This window comes from Eptatretus burgeri, chromosome 15, assembly GCF_056783735.1.
Source record: "Eptatretus burgeri isolate ZD-2024b chromosome 15, Ebu_testis_v1, whole genome shotgun sequence".
Lineage (NCBI taxonomy): Eukaryota > Metazoa > Chordata > Myxini > Myxiniformes > Myxinidae > Eptatretus > Eptatretus burgeri.
The window spans coordinates 33025076-33041863 of record NC_140975.1 but is presented as its reverse complement, the minus strand read 5'-3'; the positions used below and the strand labels follow the sequence as shown (position 1 = coordinate 33041863).

Sequence of the window (16788 nt, the reverse complement as noted above, 5' to 3'; positions counted from 1 at the left end):
GTTTACCAGGATCTCTATGTAATAAGTAGCAATTCAGTGGTGATAAGTTGTCTAGTAAATGGCCATTTCTTCAAGGGGGAAATGATCATTGTCACGTAATTAGATAGGGAGACGGGTTAGGGTAAGTGTGTCTGCGTAAACCCTTTTAGTATTCCCTGGAGGCTTGCCGTGACGTAACAGGACAGTGCTGCAGATGGCTCCGCCCCTTGATCACGATTGGTGGAAGGCGACGGCGGAGGGCCAATAAAACGGCTCGATTGGAAGTGACGAGGACTCGAGGATAAAAAGGTTCTGTTCGGGGAAAAGAGGAGGAAGAAGAAGATTGATAAAGAGAAACCGTTTGGTCAAGGCTGTTGGGCTCGGAGCGTGCTCTATTATTGGGCTGGTACGTTCCTCGATTCGTCGTGTCTCGTGGCCTTGCTGTGCCTCGTGCCTCACCTCGGTTGGCTCTGGGGTTCTGCTGGCTCGGAGTATGGGGCCGAACGGCGGGCGGACCTGCCTCCCTCTCCTGCTCGCATCTTGGCGCCAGAACTGGCTCCCTGGCGGCTGTGAGCAGACTTGGGCCGACACCAGGAGGTCGACAGCACCACGGTTTCTTCTGCCCCTGACGAGCGCAACGCCAGCTCGTCCGGCACCAATCCAGGGACTGTTGCATCTACACCACGGGCCAGCCTGACCACCAGGACCAGCTACGTTGTGTGTGTGTGTGTGTGTGTGTGTGTGTGTGTGTGTGTGTGTGTGTGTGTGTGTGTGTGTGTGTGTGTGTGTGTGTGTGTGTGTGTGTATACCTGGCGCCTTAGAGGGTTTGAGATTTGTATATCCATTGGAATTGTTTGTGTTTTCCCCACGCCCGAACCCACACCACCATCCCGTCGAATCGCCCCGGATCCCTCCTCTTGCCGAGTCTTATTATTATTTCTGGTTCGAGAAATAAACATTACTAACTCGGTGAAAAGCGACTCGTGCCACCTTCCTCGTCCCGTTTGCTGTAGAGCGATTAAAACCGCCATCTTTGGGTTATAAAAAAATAAACCGCCTCCATCGTTTCAGCTCATTCTACGTTGGCGGAACTGTTCAAGTCCCGTGGACGTCACATTGGTGTCAGGGTGTTGGATGTTCAAACCCCTCTAAATTATATTTGGTATCGGGAGAATATACCAGGATTAAAATCTCGCCACGAATTGGAATATAAAATTACGACAGAAAAGAGCGCGGGAAAATTTTGGCGGGGGTTTTCAAATTAAATTTAATTGGCGGCAAACGGGATTTCTGCACCATGGCGGATGTGCAGATGTTTGAGGAGGAAGGCCACGTGTCTGGCAGCGAGTCGGGGGAAGAAGGGAGAGACGGGGGTAGGATCGAAACCTCCCCCAATTCCGAGCGTGGACCGTGCTTCATTGCCCGTAATGGAGCCGGCAGCACCGGAAACCGGCGCGATGTCGATCTGGACAATGTTGGAACGTTTAATGAGTGCAATTACAGCACAGGGGGCAAAAATGACAGATCAATTGGGGGTAATGGGGCAACAGTTGGGTGCACGGATTGATTTAATGAGGGATGAATTGGGGGAAATGATGGAGAAAATGAAAACTGAGATGCAGGAGTGTGTGGATGTTCAATTGGGGGAAATACAAAGTAAATTCGAGGATAGATTGGAGGAAACAAAGGTAGAAATTACATTGGAGGGGGAAAATATACGGAAAAAATTGGTAGATAAAATTGATGCAACGAACATTCGGGTTGATAAAGTGGATGAAGGCCTGGAACGTCATCGTGCCTGTGTGGATGCTCGTATGCAGCTGCAAGTAGAAGAGTAGGGAGAGCTGAGGAAGCAAGGGATGAATTTGGTGGAGGAGGTAAAAGGATTGGAGGCTCGTTTGGACGAACAAGATAAAATTATGAGCCAAGATGAAGACTTGGATAAAGGCCTGGTAGAGCCGTCTTTTGTAAGTAGAGTGTCCGGGTTGGTTGAGGAGCAGCTACAAACTCACGACGGAGCCTTGGAGGAGGCTCTAAATTTTAAATTTTATATACAGTGTAGTAAATATTTTGCGAAGCAATATAAACAATATATTAAAGTACACGGTGCAACCCATGAACCACAACCACAGCCAGCAGCTCCGATGACCTGTTGTTTAATAAAGAACTACTTTTAAAAAAAAAGAAAAAACTTTTTTGCCTTTCACTTTCCTTTACATCTTCATTGAGAGTCATCGATAGACATGCAATATGTTTGTGAAGTACAACATGCTGACTTTTAAATCCACTAGCAAAACGATGGGTGTGCAGTGTGCACACCGAATAAATCATAAAAGTGGGGGAATTAAGGCAACATTAAAAAAAAGATTTTCCCCATACATCCACCCTCCCCTCTGTCTTCCTTCCCATGCTTTTCTTAGGACTTCTTCATCTGAACTCTGTATTGAGCAGTTGCTCATCAATATAATGATTATTTTTGATTGATAATGCACTTGATTTGGTATCCGTTTTATTACTTGTGACTTTTTTTTTCCCCCTGAAGATCTTCATTTTTAATGAAGGCCGTTAGCAAGTCAGGTAACCTCATCATAATCACAAATTTGTTTAGTGTAGCAGCATAGCAAACCTGTTGTGCATTTTGTGATACAAGCACCAAATTTGGCACAAATGTACATTAATATGTTGCGAACATTTTCAGATATTGGGCCACTTGAAATTCTCTCTTTATGTCCGCCATATTGGATTTCAAAATGGCCGCCACTTGAAATCTACATTTGCTATTATCTCTGGACGTAATGCAGCTATTGACTTGATTCTGGTATCTAAATGTATGTTTTTGGGGGCAATGAATCCAATGGTACCATTTTCAACTTAATATTATCTATCACAGTCTGTTATATAATTTTATTTGGAAATTATCAAAGCAAATATTGGATTCAACACAATACTTTGAAAAGAATGTCTTAGTTCTGTAAATGTCTTAGGTATAATACTGACATGCGACATGGTCTAGTATTTGAGGCAAGGTGTACTGGTATCTGAGGCTAGGTATATACCGGTACTGAAGATATGTGTACATAAACAGTGTCATGTTAACAAGTTCAGCATTGCCACAAGTACATGTATGTTGTTGACTCATCGTCATGTGCAGTCCCCTTCACACACACAGAGGGCTGTGCACTGAAGGGCAGCCTTTTTGCACTTGCAGCGCCTCACACACCCTTTCTTGCACTTGCAAGAAACCAGCTCAATGCAGCTGTGAGCTGCCTCAGTTAGCCTGGTCCAGTAAGGTGTGTACTGTCCTTCTCCAGTCCTTGACCAACCCCAGTTGCTTGGTGGAGGGAGCTCTGGTGCTGGCAGCAGTATCTGACCCCACACGTGTCCACCTTGATACACTGCCCTCTTGACATGTTCCTCCAGAGCTGCCTTCGTTGGAGGGATGAGCTGCACATTGTTCTTCCTTGCGAAGAGTTTCCTCCTGGCCTTGTCAATGTCTGTGCATTTGCTGGTTCGATCATACAACAGGATCACGAACCTCTCGATGATGCGCATTGCATCGTCTGGTATGTCACGAGGTGCAGAGGACAGCAGCAGCGGCGCCTCAGTGAGTTCTGGCAGTACCGTCCAGACTGCCCACGCAGTCTTCTTGCCATGTCTATGAAAACTAGACACAGTGTCGCATCCAGTTAGAGCGTGGAACATTGGCAGTGCACGAGCCTTCTCTCGTCCCAATCCAGCTGATATTTCGTGTGCTGCTAGGTATCGGAAACTCTGGCCTGTTCCGAATGCCAGCCACAGTTTGTCTTCTGGTTGCAACTCCTGTGCCAGGGACATTGCCAGCACCACAACATCGGTGTCTACAGTCCGGATGAGTATTGCATGGTGTCCATGCTGGACTGCGTGAGATGCATGCAGCAACATCCGACTGTCAGCTTCTTCATAGTTACATGGGGCGAGTGAGGTCAGATCTGGCAGTCATGGCTTGCTGAGCACTGCCTCTCCATCAGTAATGACGAGTTGCTTGTCCTCCTGGTCAAACCATTCCATGAGAGCTGCTGAGAGGAACCTGAACAGCTCGGTCTTGTTGCTGTCCACTCGTAGGAAGTTCTGCCAGTTTCCTGGTATGGCTGCGGCAGCCACCACATGTCTCCGCACACCTTGTCCCCGCTTTGCACGTGTACTACCTTTCAGTGAATCAGCAAGGTAAGTATCCCAGACCAGATCCAGGCGTGACACTGTTTGCAGCTTCGTGGACATATATGGGATGAAGATCTGTTGTGCATACTCTTCAAAGGTCTTTGATGCAGCTGGCTTCAGCATCTGGACGATGGCTGCTCCATCGAGCACAATACAGGTCGTGACAGGAGTCTCTGTCTTTGTGTCAGAGACTTCTTCCAAGCATGTGAGGAGATCACTCTTGGTACCAGTGCAGAGGCTTCCACCATCAGACAATGCAGGAGGACATGCCTGATTCTCGTGACAAAAGAACTCCTCAAGGTTTCCATCCCTCGTCTGGCAGCCAATGTACAGGCGTGCGAAGAGTTCACAGTCATTCTTGATGGAGGCGAGCTGTTTCTGACCTATGCTCTGGCTTCTTGGAGTGGAAGTGCTGAACACCTTCAGCTTGTTACGAGGAATGGGTGCGTCCACTGCCTTTGTTCTGTCCAACAGACACTCTCTGTTGAAAGCCTCGAACTGCTCTTGGCCAATCCTCTTGGCATTCATCACGGTCTCCATAGCAGCAGGATCTGCGATCTCCTTTGTGTCCAGTTTGACTACATCCTGACTCTCCTCCTCGAATGGGTTGCCCATCTCCTCTATGACACCGACGAGAGAACGAACATCTTTCACAAATGAGGCCTGTACACTTGGCGTATGATCATGATGATGTGTGTCTGCTGTTTGCCGTCTCCAGTGTTGGTTCCCATCCTGGAATTCTTCGATCACCCTGGCAACTTCTGGTCCCGCAACCATCCAGCGACGTAGGGCACTATGGTTGTCGGTGAGCCCAACTGCTCCACCGTCTCCTTTGATGCAGGCATTATTCTGCTCATGTGCCTGGTCAATCGGGATTGAAGAGAACACTCTCTGTGTTTTCTGAACAGTGAAGTAGCTTTCCCTGAATTTCCTGGCTACATCTGGGTGTTTGATGATGAGTTCGGCCATGTCCTTCAGGTGCACTGGTATCCACCTCGCATAGTGGGTGTGATCCAGTGCATGGAACCAGGGGACCAGCTCTGTCAGAGCATCGAGGTACATCATTAACGATCCCTGCCTGAGAGAACGCACATACACTAGAACCAACAGTTCTAGTTCCAGCACGGTTGCCCAGTAGTGAAACTGGGGGATGGCTTCTCCTCTCTGGCAACACCAGTCTTCAGACTCCGGAAGGTCCTCTGCATCCCTGGTTTCTCCCAGACAGTAGTGGTTGTAGGCACGGTGTTGCAGGATGTACAGTGCTGCTGCAGTCACTTGATGTGCTCTTCTTGTGCGCAAGACATGGGATGCAAATGATATACAAATTATATAACAGAATGTGATAGATAATATTAAGTTGAAAATGGTACCATTGGATTCCTTGCCCCCAAAAACATACATTTAGATACCAGAATCAAGTCAATAGCTACATTACGTCCAGAGATAATAGCAAATGTAGATTTCAAGTGGTGGCCATTTTGAAATCCAATATGGCGGACATAAAGAGAGAATTTCAAGTGGCCCAACATCTGAAAATGTTCGCAACCTATTAATGTACATTTGTGGCAAATTTAGTGCTTGTATCACAAAATGCACAATTCTTTTGAATATTTTGGCTAAGTCGCCCCACTATTTGTAATTTTCAGCGCTAAAAATGTTCTTTGAATTCTACTGCCCACCACTCACCAGTGTTCGGCATGTAGCGTTGTTACCATACGATACAGGTGCACACGATCACGTCCAACATTCCTTTTCTCGGCGAGTTATTTCAACTTTAGTCTCAGCGATGAATTCTCAAAAGGATGAACAGTTGGAGAATGTTTTGTTGGAGCATCAGATGAGGACATCATAAAGGTGGCAACCAATCTTCCCCTTGCATTGCCATTAATGTTGCACCTGTCTCACCACGTTTCCAATGGAATTGCTTAAAAGGCCAACAGTATTGTAACACAATAAGGCCAATAGTATTGTAAACTTGGAGAGTGAGTTTTCTGTTACTTGTAGCATTAGTATTAGCTGGTGACTAGAAAATTTCAACAGTATGAATGTCGCACGTACTGTGCTTGTGGTCACAACCTTTGCCTTTGTGATAATGTTATTTTTAGTGTTTGGTGCTCGTTTCTTGGCGACAGCACGATGTGCGTGTGTGATTTTGGCATGAAATGAAATATATAATTTTTTTTGCTTCGTACCAGTTCAAGAGTCACCAAAATGCTGTTTATTTTAATTGATTGTTGTGATAAAGGTTAATGTGCCTTTTTATGTGCTTTGACAGTTTAAGGCTTTTTTAAGGTATGTAAATTTAAATTGGTTAATTTGGCACACACTTGCTTCTAGCATGTCTTCTCGAACCACGTTATTTTATTCTGGCAACTACCACCTGTTGCTTTTGCTGATGGGGATACCGAGAAGGCGGTAGAGGGAGGGAGAGGGGAGAGGGAAATTAGCAAATATAATGTTATGCTTTATGCACACACACACACACACACACACACACACACACACACACACACACACACACACACACACACACACACACACACACACACACACACACACACACACACACACACACACACACACACACACACACACACACACACACACACACATACATGCACTTCCGTATTTACGTCATGGATGCATTCCTGGAAAACATAATTTAATTCAAAATAATGTAAATCAAACTTCACAATCCCATTCACTTTTAAATGTATTGCTGCGGTTCTACGAAACCGCATGCCTCTAAGGCAATGGCACCTAACATACAGTGATCCCCAGGCAGTTATTTCATTCGTCTTCGTGCAGTTAGACCTCCCCTCATATCTCGTGGATTAACAGGACGAAGTGCATTTCGTGGGTCTAATAGCTATGTCTATTAACTATATCTCTATCTTCTATTCTGATTTCTATTCCAACCTTTTCCTTTTAGCCATGGTATAAGTCAAGCAAGCAAGCACACACACCATGCAAAATGCAATGAGTAATAAGCGCACTACGATGCCTCCTGTGGCTTGGAACCAACAAACTTCCTCCACTATAGACACGACACGCTATACAGCACACGCATGGCGTGCCATTATTTCATTCAAATCTGCGTGCCAATTTCCAACGGCATCTCACCTTGTTCACGCCTCGCTCGCCAAAAACTCACCACTTCGACCACCAACACCTCCCGCATATGGGAAAAATATTCCCGCACCTCCTCATCCTTCTGTATCAATACAATTCGCCACTAAACAGAGGCGTGCTGCATAACTCAGGCTGTACTCAAACCGTATGATGTGGGGACGAGCAACCGATGTGAATAACACCAACCACATCTCGTTGAGAATGTCCCAGGTGAGCACGCAGGATTGATACGACCCTTGTCCAGTCGCCAGAACACTGCAGGATGGGCGGCGAGGAGGGGTCATGGGAAGAGTGATCCAGGAGTTTGGTATGGAGCTCCATACGGAGTTTGGTATTGTGAAACACTGGGATCCGGGCCGTGTCACGCCGGATGTGCGAATGAGACCACTTCCGGCTCCAGGAGCCTGGCAGGGCCTGGCTTGGGCCGCTGTGGCCCAATACAGAAGCGAGATTTGGGTCACAGCACATCACTTTGGGTCATCACCCCACCCTTCGCCCAGGGCTTATTATTGGCGAATCGCGGAGCCGCTCGCCCTTTTCTTCGCCACCTTCTCTGCTTGTCTCGGCTCTGTGTTGGATGCTCCTCATTGCCTCTGCCCTTCGCTGGCTCTCCACTCACAGTTGGTATGCGACTGAGACGTGCTTATTCCGGAGAACCAGTGCAGAGCGCACATTGCCACGTGCCCCAGCAAAGTGACTAGGCCAGTGATAACGCACCAACTCTCAAGGTGGGAACCCTCAAGCGGAGCATCCTACGGAGGTACACGCTACACTAGCAGATCTATGCACAACTAGGTGAGGGATCTTTTGCCTCACGCATCTTCTCTCTCTCTTTCCAACCCTCTATCTCGTCCACTTTGGATGCACAAAAGAGCATCATCACTGACTCGCAATCACATTTTCCTCTGGCTTGACACTGCACCCCCCCCCCCATATCGCAAACACCACACCTCCCACTCCCACACCTTAGGCACCAGTTTTTCTCCCCCCCCATCTCCCCCAAAGCAGTCAGCCGACTGCACCAGGTATTTTGAGGCTGTTTGTCCTCATCTGCTCTTTCTTTCTGGCTATCTAATCTTCCTCGGGTTTGTGTGTGTGTTTGCGATGGCACCTGTCGTAGCTTAAATTAAGATCGTAGAAGATATAACGGGATAAGTCTGCTCTGTGTCTGCTTTTTGTAAATTGCTTAAACTTTTGTCGCACCCCACTAATTCCTTGCTATCTTTGCTGTACATAATAATAAACTCCATTCACTGTGCCACATACCTTTCCTCGCTTTATTGTAAATAAATGCTTTCGATAGAAATGTTCCAAGCTCGTTTTCATCTTTTCATTCATTGGTCCAGAATGGTTCGTATCCTAGCCAAGCCAGGACGTTATCCCCCAGCGATCTGTTTTTCTAGCCGGTACGTCCTTGGGCAGTTACGCTCGGCTGCATCTGATCCGGCTTGAACAAGGTGTACCAAGGATGACCCCCGGTAATTCGATCACATGACCATTAGGTAAATGGTATTTATTAGACGGAGGACCCTAAGATACGTGGTCGAGTTATTGGCGTTCACGGTCGATTAGTGACCCGCCGCGTCACAAAGTTATTCATGTGCGACGGCCTGTGATTCTGGAGAGTCTGGTGAGAGCCCAAGGTAGCTTCCCCCATCATGGTCTTCTCACCCCCGATCCCTGGGTCCGCAACAGTATTAAAGGGGAAATGTGTTCCTGACAAAAAAAAAAATTGAGTTGAATTTTTCAAAGAGTAAATTAATTTAAATATTATTACAATAAAATACAGTAATATATATATATATATATATATATATGTATATATATATGTATATATATATGTATATATATATATGTATATATATATATATATATATATATATATATATATATATATATATATATATATATATATATATATATATATATATATATATATATATATATATATATATATATATATATATATATGTAACAGATGTTTGGTACGACAGAACTTCAATATGGATACAAACAAACACGACATAATAGTGACCAAAGCTTTTCATGCTGCACTCTTCAGGGTAAGATCGCAGCAAGTGAAGGTGCGTGCTTATATACGCAATTCTCTATAAGGTAGAGACTGATTGGTTCAACTGTAATGACGTCATGGTTAATCCATTTAATCCTGATTAACAGAGCACGGAGTTTTTGTTCACGTTGTAATCTTCCTGCTGAAATTGACAAAATCATGAATATACTCGGTGAGAATGGTTATTCTGAGCATATAGTTAAGAGATACATGCACAAGTTTCTAAACGCGACAAAAGATCGGAAGATAGGTCCGGACAAATGTCCAGTCTATATCAGGATGCCCTGGAAAGGGCAATCATCACGAAGGTTTGAAGTACAAATCAAACATATTGTATCCAACACATTTCTGGCTGTGCAACCCCGAGTAATCTTTACCTCTCGCCATTTGTTGACATCAGTCAACAAGGATGTGCTACCTACCTCACAAACCAGCAATGTTATTTATGAGTTTAAGTGCCGATGTGAAGCTCGGTACGTGGGCCGCACAATACTAAGATTGGCTGATCGGAACAAACAACACGTCCCCTTAGTGATTAGAATAAAGATTGTGAGGGTTAGAACACAATCAGTGTGAGCATGTAGAAATATCCAGCAACCACCAGCCATTGTATCTGCTTCATCTGCCATTGCACATCACTTGGTTGCCAACCCTATCTGTGCAGACCAGTACAATGCAAATATGTTCAGGATATTGAGCCGAGGTCAGAGCTTGTTTCATTTACGTATATTGGAAGCAACCTTCATCCTTACCACCGATCCAATATTATGTCGTCAAAAGGAATTTGTATGATCTCCGTGTCTCTTTCAGCATGGAAAGATCAAGGGAAGTACGATAACAAATGGTGAATGGACCTTAAGGCCCGGTCACACCTTGACGTTTTAGCCAGCGATGGCAATGTATTAAAATGTATGTAAAACGCTGGCTTACGTTGAACTTTTGATGTTTTTTTTTTTAAAGATTCGGACGTATTCATAGCGACTTGGTCTTATGTATAACGCATTGGTAACGGACACAGAATGTTTCGTTGTGTTATAGATAACTTATACCAACGAATGCTGAACCTGTTGTCGGCCTACACAACCGATGCCCAACGATAGTCTAACTTAGGCATAGCGCGTTGCACGCATCGCTGACGATGTCGTGACGTAGCCTATTAAAAGGCTGACGCACAACGATTCGAATCATAACTGCCGTAGAAATGGAAGTGTCAACATCGCGGTCACACCTTGGCGATCTTGCCAGCGTATGCCGACCTAAGAAAAATGTGTCTAAAACGTTGGGGCACGTCAAATACGGTATGAGTAAGTTTGGTATACGTGAGTAGAACGCTAAAGTACGCTATCATACGTCGTAGTAAGTAGAGTACGTCAAGAAATTTTAAACATGTTCAAAATTTTTGGACGTACTCGGCGTATGACACACGTTCCGCATGCGATGGGGATAAGTTTTACACACGATATGTGGACGCTTACACACGTCCACAAAGGCTACTTATAAGCTACTCATAAGTCGAAACACGTCGCGGTAATGTCTTTTTTACGCGAAACTTATTTCTAACTTATGTTTGACGTGCTTTGAACCAATTCTTTACGTAGTCCCAACACACATCGACGTATGTAGACGTATTCCAATGACGTCTTCCGGTCGACAAAAAAAAATAAATGAACGTGTTTCTAGCTTACAACTGCCATATAAAGACGCGTTCCCAGCGGTTTTGGGAATTGGTATATAAAAATGCTGCTCATTAAAGGGGAACCCAACAGTGTTTTCGAGTCCTTTTTGAGTCGATGTCCATGTCAGCAGTAACAGTATCAGTATTAGTATTAGTATTAGTATTAGTAGTAGTATTAGTAGTAGTTTGTTCATGTTGGCAGTAGTAGGCGAGTGTGAGGGGGAGGGTGTGGGTTATGATGGACCGTCCTTGCGTCCGCGTGTCCACGGGTAGGAGACAGCTTTTCACCATTGTTCAAAGTTCTTCGCGGCTAATTTTTTATGGGGCTTTTTCAACAATGAGCTATAGCTTGTTTTTACGATTTAGGTCTATTCATAATGGGTTGGACAAATGCACAATGAACTAATAATGTGCATAGAGCGCTTTGATTACTTATAGATACGATATACCAACGAATAATTATTGTGAAGCCGGCGTTCACAAACTATGCCCAACGATAGCCTAACTTATCCATATCGTGCGGCAGTTTATCTTTGCCGGTGACGTAGGGTTTGCTATTCATAAGCTGCCACTCAACGATTTAAATGGCTGCATCTCCACTATTGAAAGTAGACGCTTGCGCTCAACAATTGGATTTTTTTTACACTCAACGACTTTTAAACGGTACCACTCAGCTATTTTCATTGTTTACAATGAACGATTTAAATTGCTGTCACTCGCCTTTGTTTTTTGACGCTGGCGCTTGGAAATTTTAATCGTTTCTATTGAACGTGCTAAATCGCTCAAACCCCACTATTGAAAGTAGACGCTTGCGCTCAACAATTGGATTTTTTTTACACTCAACGACTTTTAAACGGTACCACTCAGCTATTTTAATTGTTTACAATGAACGATTTAAATTGCTGTCACTCGCCTTTGTTTTTTGACGCTGGCGCTCGGAAATTTTAATCGTTTCTATTGAACGTGCTAAATCGCTCAAACTCGACTATTTTAAATCGACGCTGCCGATGGACAATTGGAATCATAGCCAAGCTAGACATCGAAGTGTGAACATCCTCTTCATGCCGAAGAAAAGTTTGAAGAATGCTTCAAATAAGTGTCCGGGCTGTGGCCGTGGACGCTGACGCAAGGACGATCCATTATACCGACGTCTTTCAGCCTATGAGTAACTTAAAAGTAACGTCTGTGTGGCAACGATCGCGTAACGTGCCAACAACACGTTAATCATAGGTTAGAAATAAGTTTCGGGTACGCTAAACATTACCTCGGCGTGTCTCAACTTATGATTAACTTACAAGTAGCATGTCTTGACGTCTGTCAACGATCGCAGACCGTGCATACAACTTGTGGCCAGCGTAGCGGAACGTGTGAGTCATGCGCCGGCATACGTCGTGAAATTTCAAGCATGAAAAAATTTGAGGACAACCAAAAAGTACAATGTTTAAAGCCAACGTACAATGACGTATGGCAGTGTTTTTCAGCGTGCTCTCAATGTTATCAAAACTTACCCATAACGTATTCAACGTGTGCCAGCGTTTTAGAAAAAAAATTCAAAAATCGGCATACGTTGGCTAAAACGTCAAGGTGTGACCGGGCCTTTAGTATTAGGGAAACCCATCCACACTCTCTCCAGGATGAGGTTACAAACGTCAATCAACAAACTGCTCCAGCCAATGGGAGCTCGAGGTGAAGATGATGAGCCGACCAATGGAAGTTCGGATTAACCGTGACATCATTACGGTTGAACCAATCAGTGTCTACCTTATAGAGACTTGCGTATATAAGCACGCGCCTTCACTTCCTCCTTCACTTGCTGCGATCTTACCCTGAAGAGTGCAGCACGAAAAGCTTCAGTCACTATTATGTCGTATTTGTGTATATATATATGTATATATATATGTATATATATATATATATGTATATATATATATATATATATATATATATATATATATATATATATATATATATAATGTCTGGTCATCTTTTTTTGTGAGTAGCAAAATTGACTGAGGGTGTGGCAGTGCTGTTGATGCAGTGCCGCTGTAGTTCAGGGCAGTAATTTGGAATTTGGCCAGGATGCCAGCGATAGCTTCCCTCCTCTTCATGAAGGACACTGCAAAGGGATTTTTAATGGCGACCAATAATGCCGGCAAATGCGACGTCTAGTTTAATATCCATCTGGGGGACAGCACACACATTTATGAATCGCCATACTTGTGAAACACTGGGATGCCAGTTTATAACTGGGTTGAGATTCAAACCCAGGCTAGACAGCTGAGAGCCAGTGTACGTACCTCTCGGCCATCCTGCTGTGGAATGAGGATGCATTGCTTTGTAGAACCGGTAGTTCACTGTACTCATTCTAATCCTATAATTTATTTTGCCTTACAAACGCACGTGATTTCCCCACAGAGAAGCGAGCCGTGGTCGCCTTACCTACTGCTCATGCCCTGGGAGTTTTCGCCTGCTTTAAAATTGTTGTTGTATTCAATGAAGTTACACTTTTGGCACAGTCCTTAATCTTTTCTTCACTCAATATAATTGTCATAACAGTAGAAAAAGTCAAGTTTAATGCTTTGTCAATTTCACATGTTTGTGTGTAAATATGGAGAAGGTGGGAGCATTAGCCTTCCTTAAATAAATATGCTTCTATGCTTAGTTATAAGCATTGGTAATTTCATTATATTTTCAGATTTCACTCCAGATTTTGACACTTATATAGTCCCCGAGATCTCATCCTCAAATCCAAAATCATACTTTGATTATATACTTGAATTGGTCAGTGAGAGTGGATGATGTTTCCAAGGCAAGGCATTTTTTTGAAGGCCAAATCAAAATGGCAGCTAAGACCCCTGTGAGGTGAAGTTGGGCTAACCAAGGATAAGCCTTTCATGTAGGTAAACCATTTAATTATCTTCAAAAGGGTTCTTTAAATTAAGCCAAACACTCAATTTTCATTCCTGCACGCCCTTGAAATTCCCTTGGTATGCATGCAAAGTTTCAGGCCGCGAGGTTTCATGGTTTTGGAGTTAGGAGGAGAAGCACACACTGACTGATGCACACCAACATCTATTATCATAGATATGACAATCTATTTTAATTGGTAACCCCTTCAAAATGCACGTTCCAGCTCAATCACCAAATGTCCATTTCTTTCCTGTGACCAGGTATGCTTGTTTTGTCACAAGCCTTGTGCTGCTTTTGAGTGGAGGAGAGCGCTATGAGTGTGACATCGTGGTTCTTTGTGAGCAGTCTGGGCACGCGCCATCGGCTTCCTCATGAGCTCATTTTTGTGGGACGTGAGGACTGCGAGTTTGTGCTGCAGGTGACACTCATCTACATACTTGTGTACTTCTGCCCAGGTTCCTGTGATTTGTCAGCTAAATATCTCACGAGTTGTTTGCTTCCATTGTAATATTTGTGCCATAATTTATGTGTTCTAATACAATTTGTTAGTTTGTTTGTCTGTCTGCACATAATGTGCTAATAACATAGGCCATAAATGCTACCCTGGTGGTAGCAAGTACAGTCTTGCACATTTGTTATCTTACCAAAACGAAGTTTTTGCAAGATCTGTTACTTGGTAAGTTTTTTTTTTTTGTTTCTTTGTCTGTAATCATTGGATTTTTCACCTTTATATCACTCTGTAGAGCACATTTCTCATCGGAAACTCTTGTGGGTACACATTGTAGTATTATTACAATACCCTTCAGAACACATAAAGGTCAAGGTCACTTTGCGGTAAATCATGGAGGTTGACGAAACCCTTATTTTTTGAGTAATTTTAATCGAATCATCTCCAAACTTTATGGGAATGTAGTATATGGTCTGGCGCTCAGCTGATTAGTTTTTGGTGGTGATTGGCCTTGATCTTCATGGTTAGCGCCTGAGGTCAAACATATTTGACCCCAAGGTCAAATTTTCAAGTTTTAGGAACCATATCGTGTAGTACCTTAAATTGAACACCTCTATGAGTGTTTTCTAGATATGTCAAGCTTGAGACATTATGACGTCAATTGGTGACGTTATGAGGCAAACGCATATTTTTCATGGTGACTCTGTAGAATGATTCTCATCGGAATCTCTCGTAGGCAGATATTCCTCAAGGAGTCGCTCCTGGTGGATAGCAGCTCTGTTCACCTCAGTGTGACCTTAAAGAAGTCACACATGGTCACCTTTTGGCAAGATACGGGTCACCCTGCGGATGACATTGGTTTATTTGTTTTTTCATCCAAGTACCTTTATAAAGTATTTACAATTTGAATGTGAGTACGTCTATAAAGTACCTACTATTACAATGTGAGCACGTCTATTTAAGTACGTGTATTAAGAACATGAATGCATCTATAAAGTATGTGCATACATCTATAAACTACGGAATGTGAGCCACGAGTACGTCTCTAAAGTAAATACAATTGGAACGTGAATCTACATAATAAAACCAGAAAGGTCGCTGTCTGCTGTATGAACATAAACCTAAGTCATCAATGCATTGTCTGCATGCGACACAAACAAACAGACCACACCAAATAAACCACACAAAATCGCACAAAACAAGTCCAGGCAAGAGTTTGCAATCTCTGATTATTCTTTCTTTCCTTATTATTATTACTATTGGTTCACGAAATAAATAAGTGACCACTATATTCGTTATTGTTGTGTGTCTGTCTGTCTGTCTGTCTGTCTGTCTGTCTGTCCCAAGCATAGCTCCGTGGGTTTTTATCTGATCCTGATAAAATTTTGGTGGGAGGTTTATATCATGATCGAGTTGTGTTTTCCTGAGAATGGGCGTGGTGCGCCCAGTATGGGCAGAGCCACGCCCAAAAAGCATGTGTTTTTATGGGGTAGCCGATTTCAATTTGCATCTTCTCCAAGGGGGTTTGTCAAATCTGACAGGGGTTTCGGTATTAGGTTAGCCCAAAGGCACCTGCATAGCCCCATAGAGCTCGATTTTTTTTTTTTTTCATTTTCGTCACAAGGTCACGAACTTGGAAAATTGCGAATTTTGACGTAAAAAATTATCTTCTCTGAGGGGTTTGTCGAATCTGGCTGGGGTTTCAGTATTTGGTTCGCCCAATGGCACCTGCATAGCCCCACGGAGCTCGATTTTTCATTTTCGTGTCAAGGTCACAAGGTCACGAACTTAGAAAATTGCGAATTGTGTTTTTAGGGGGTAGCCGATTTCAATTTGCATCTTCTCCAAGGGGGTTTGTCGAATCTGGCAGGGGTTTTCGGTATTTGGTTAGCCCAATGGCACCTGCATAGCCCCATGGAGCTCTATTTTTTTTTTTCCGTCCCAAGGTCAAGGTCACGAACTTATAAAATTTCGAATTTCGACATAAAAATCATACGACCGCCCAAACTTTGAGAGCTAGAATGACAATATTTTTTATGCATAATCTTGAGGTCATTCCCCACCTAAAGTCTTGAAACCATTTTGCTCTATCTCGAACAGCTTGCCCATGGCACCCCCTTCAAGTTTGTTTTTACGCTGATTTCATCAAAGTATGGATAATCCGAGGAGTGCGAAATGCCATATAGCCTATATGACGTTATATTATTTCTGGAATGTTCGAGAGGAAGTTTTGCACCAAAGGTCATAATCCTTGACCTTTGACCTGTAAAGTTCACAAATGTCAAATTTTCAAAGTTGTGGGAATCGAACCGGGTTTTTGACCTTCTTCGACGAACCAACTCCAATAAGCTATAGCACGTATCCTGTTTCCTCATT

At 43.7% G+C, this 16788-nt stretch overlaps 1 protein-coding gene across 3 annotated transcripts in view; it reads left to right on the top strand.

The window, feature by feature from the left end:
* Positions 1-16788, top strand: part of LOC147011871 (centrosomal protein of 170 kDa-like) — a 139689-nt gene that overhangs the window by 942 nt on the left and 121959 nt on the right. For all 3 annotated transcript variants that reach the window (XM_085857349.1, XM_085857350.1, XM_085857348.1), the window contains exon 2: positions 14225-14382. In XM_085857349.1, coding sequence (XP_085713475.1) covers positions 14278-14382 — 105 coding nt within the window. In that variant the 5' untranslated portion in view covers positions 14225-14277. The remainder of the gene's footprint in view (positions 1-14224; positions 14383-16788) is intronic.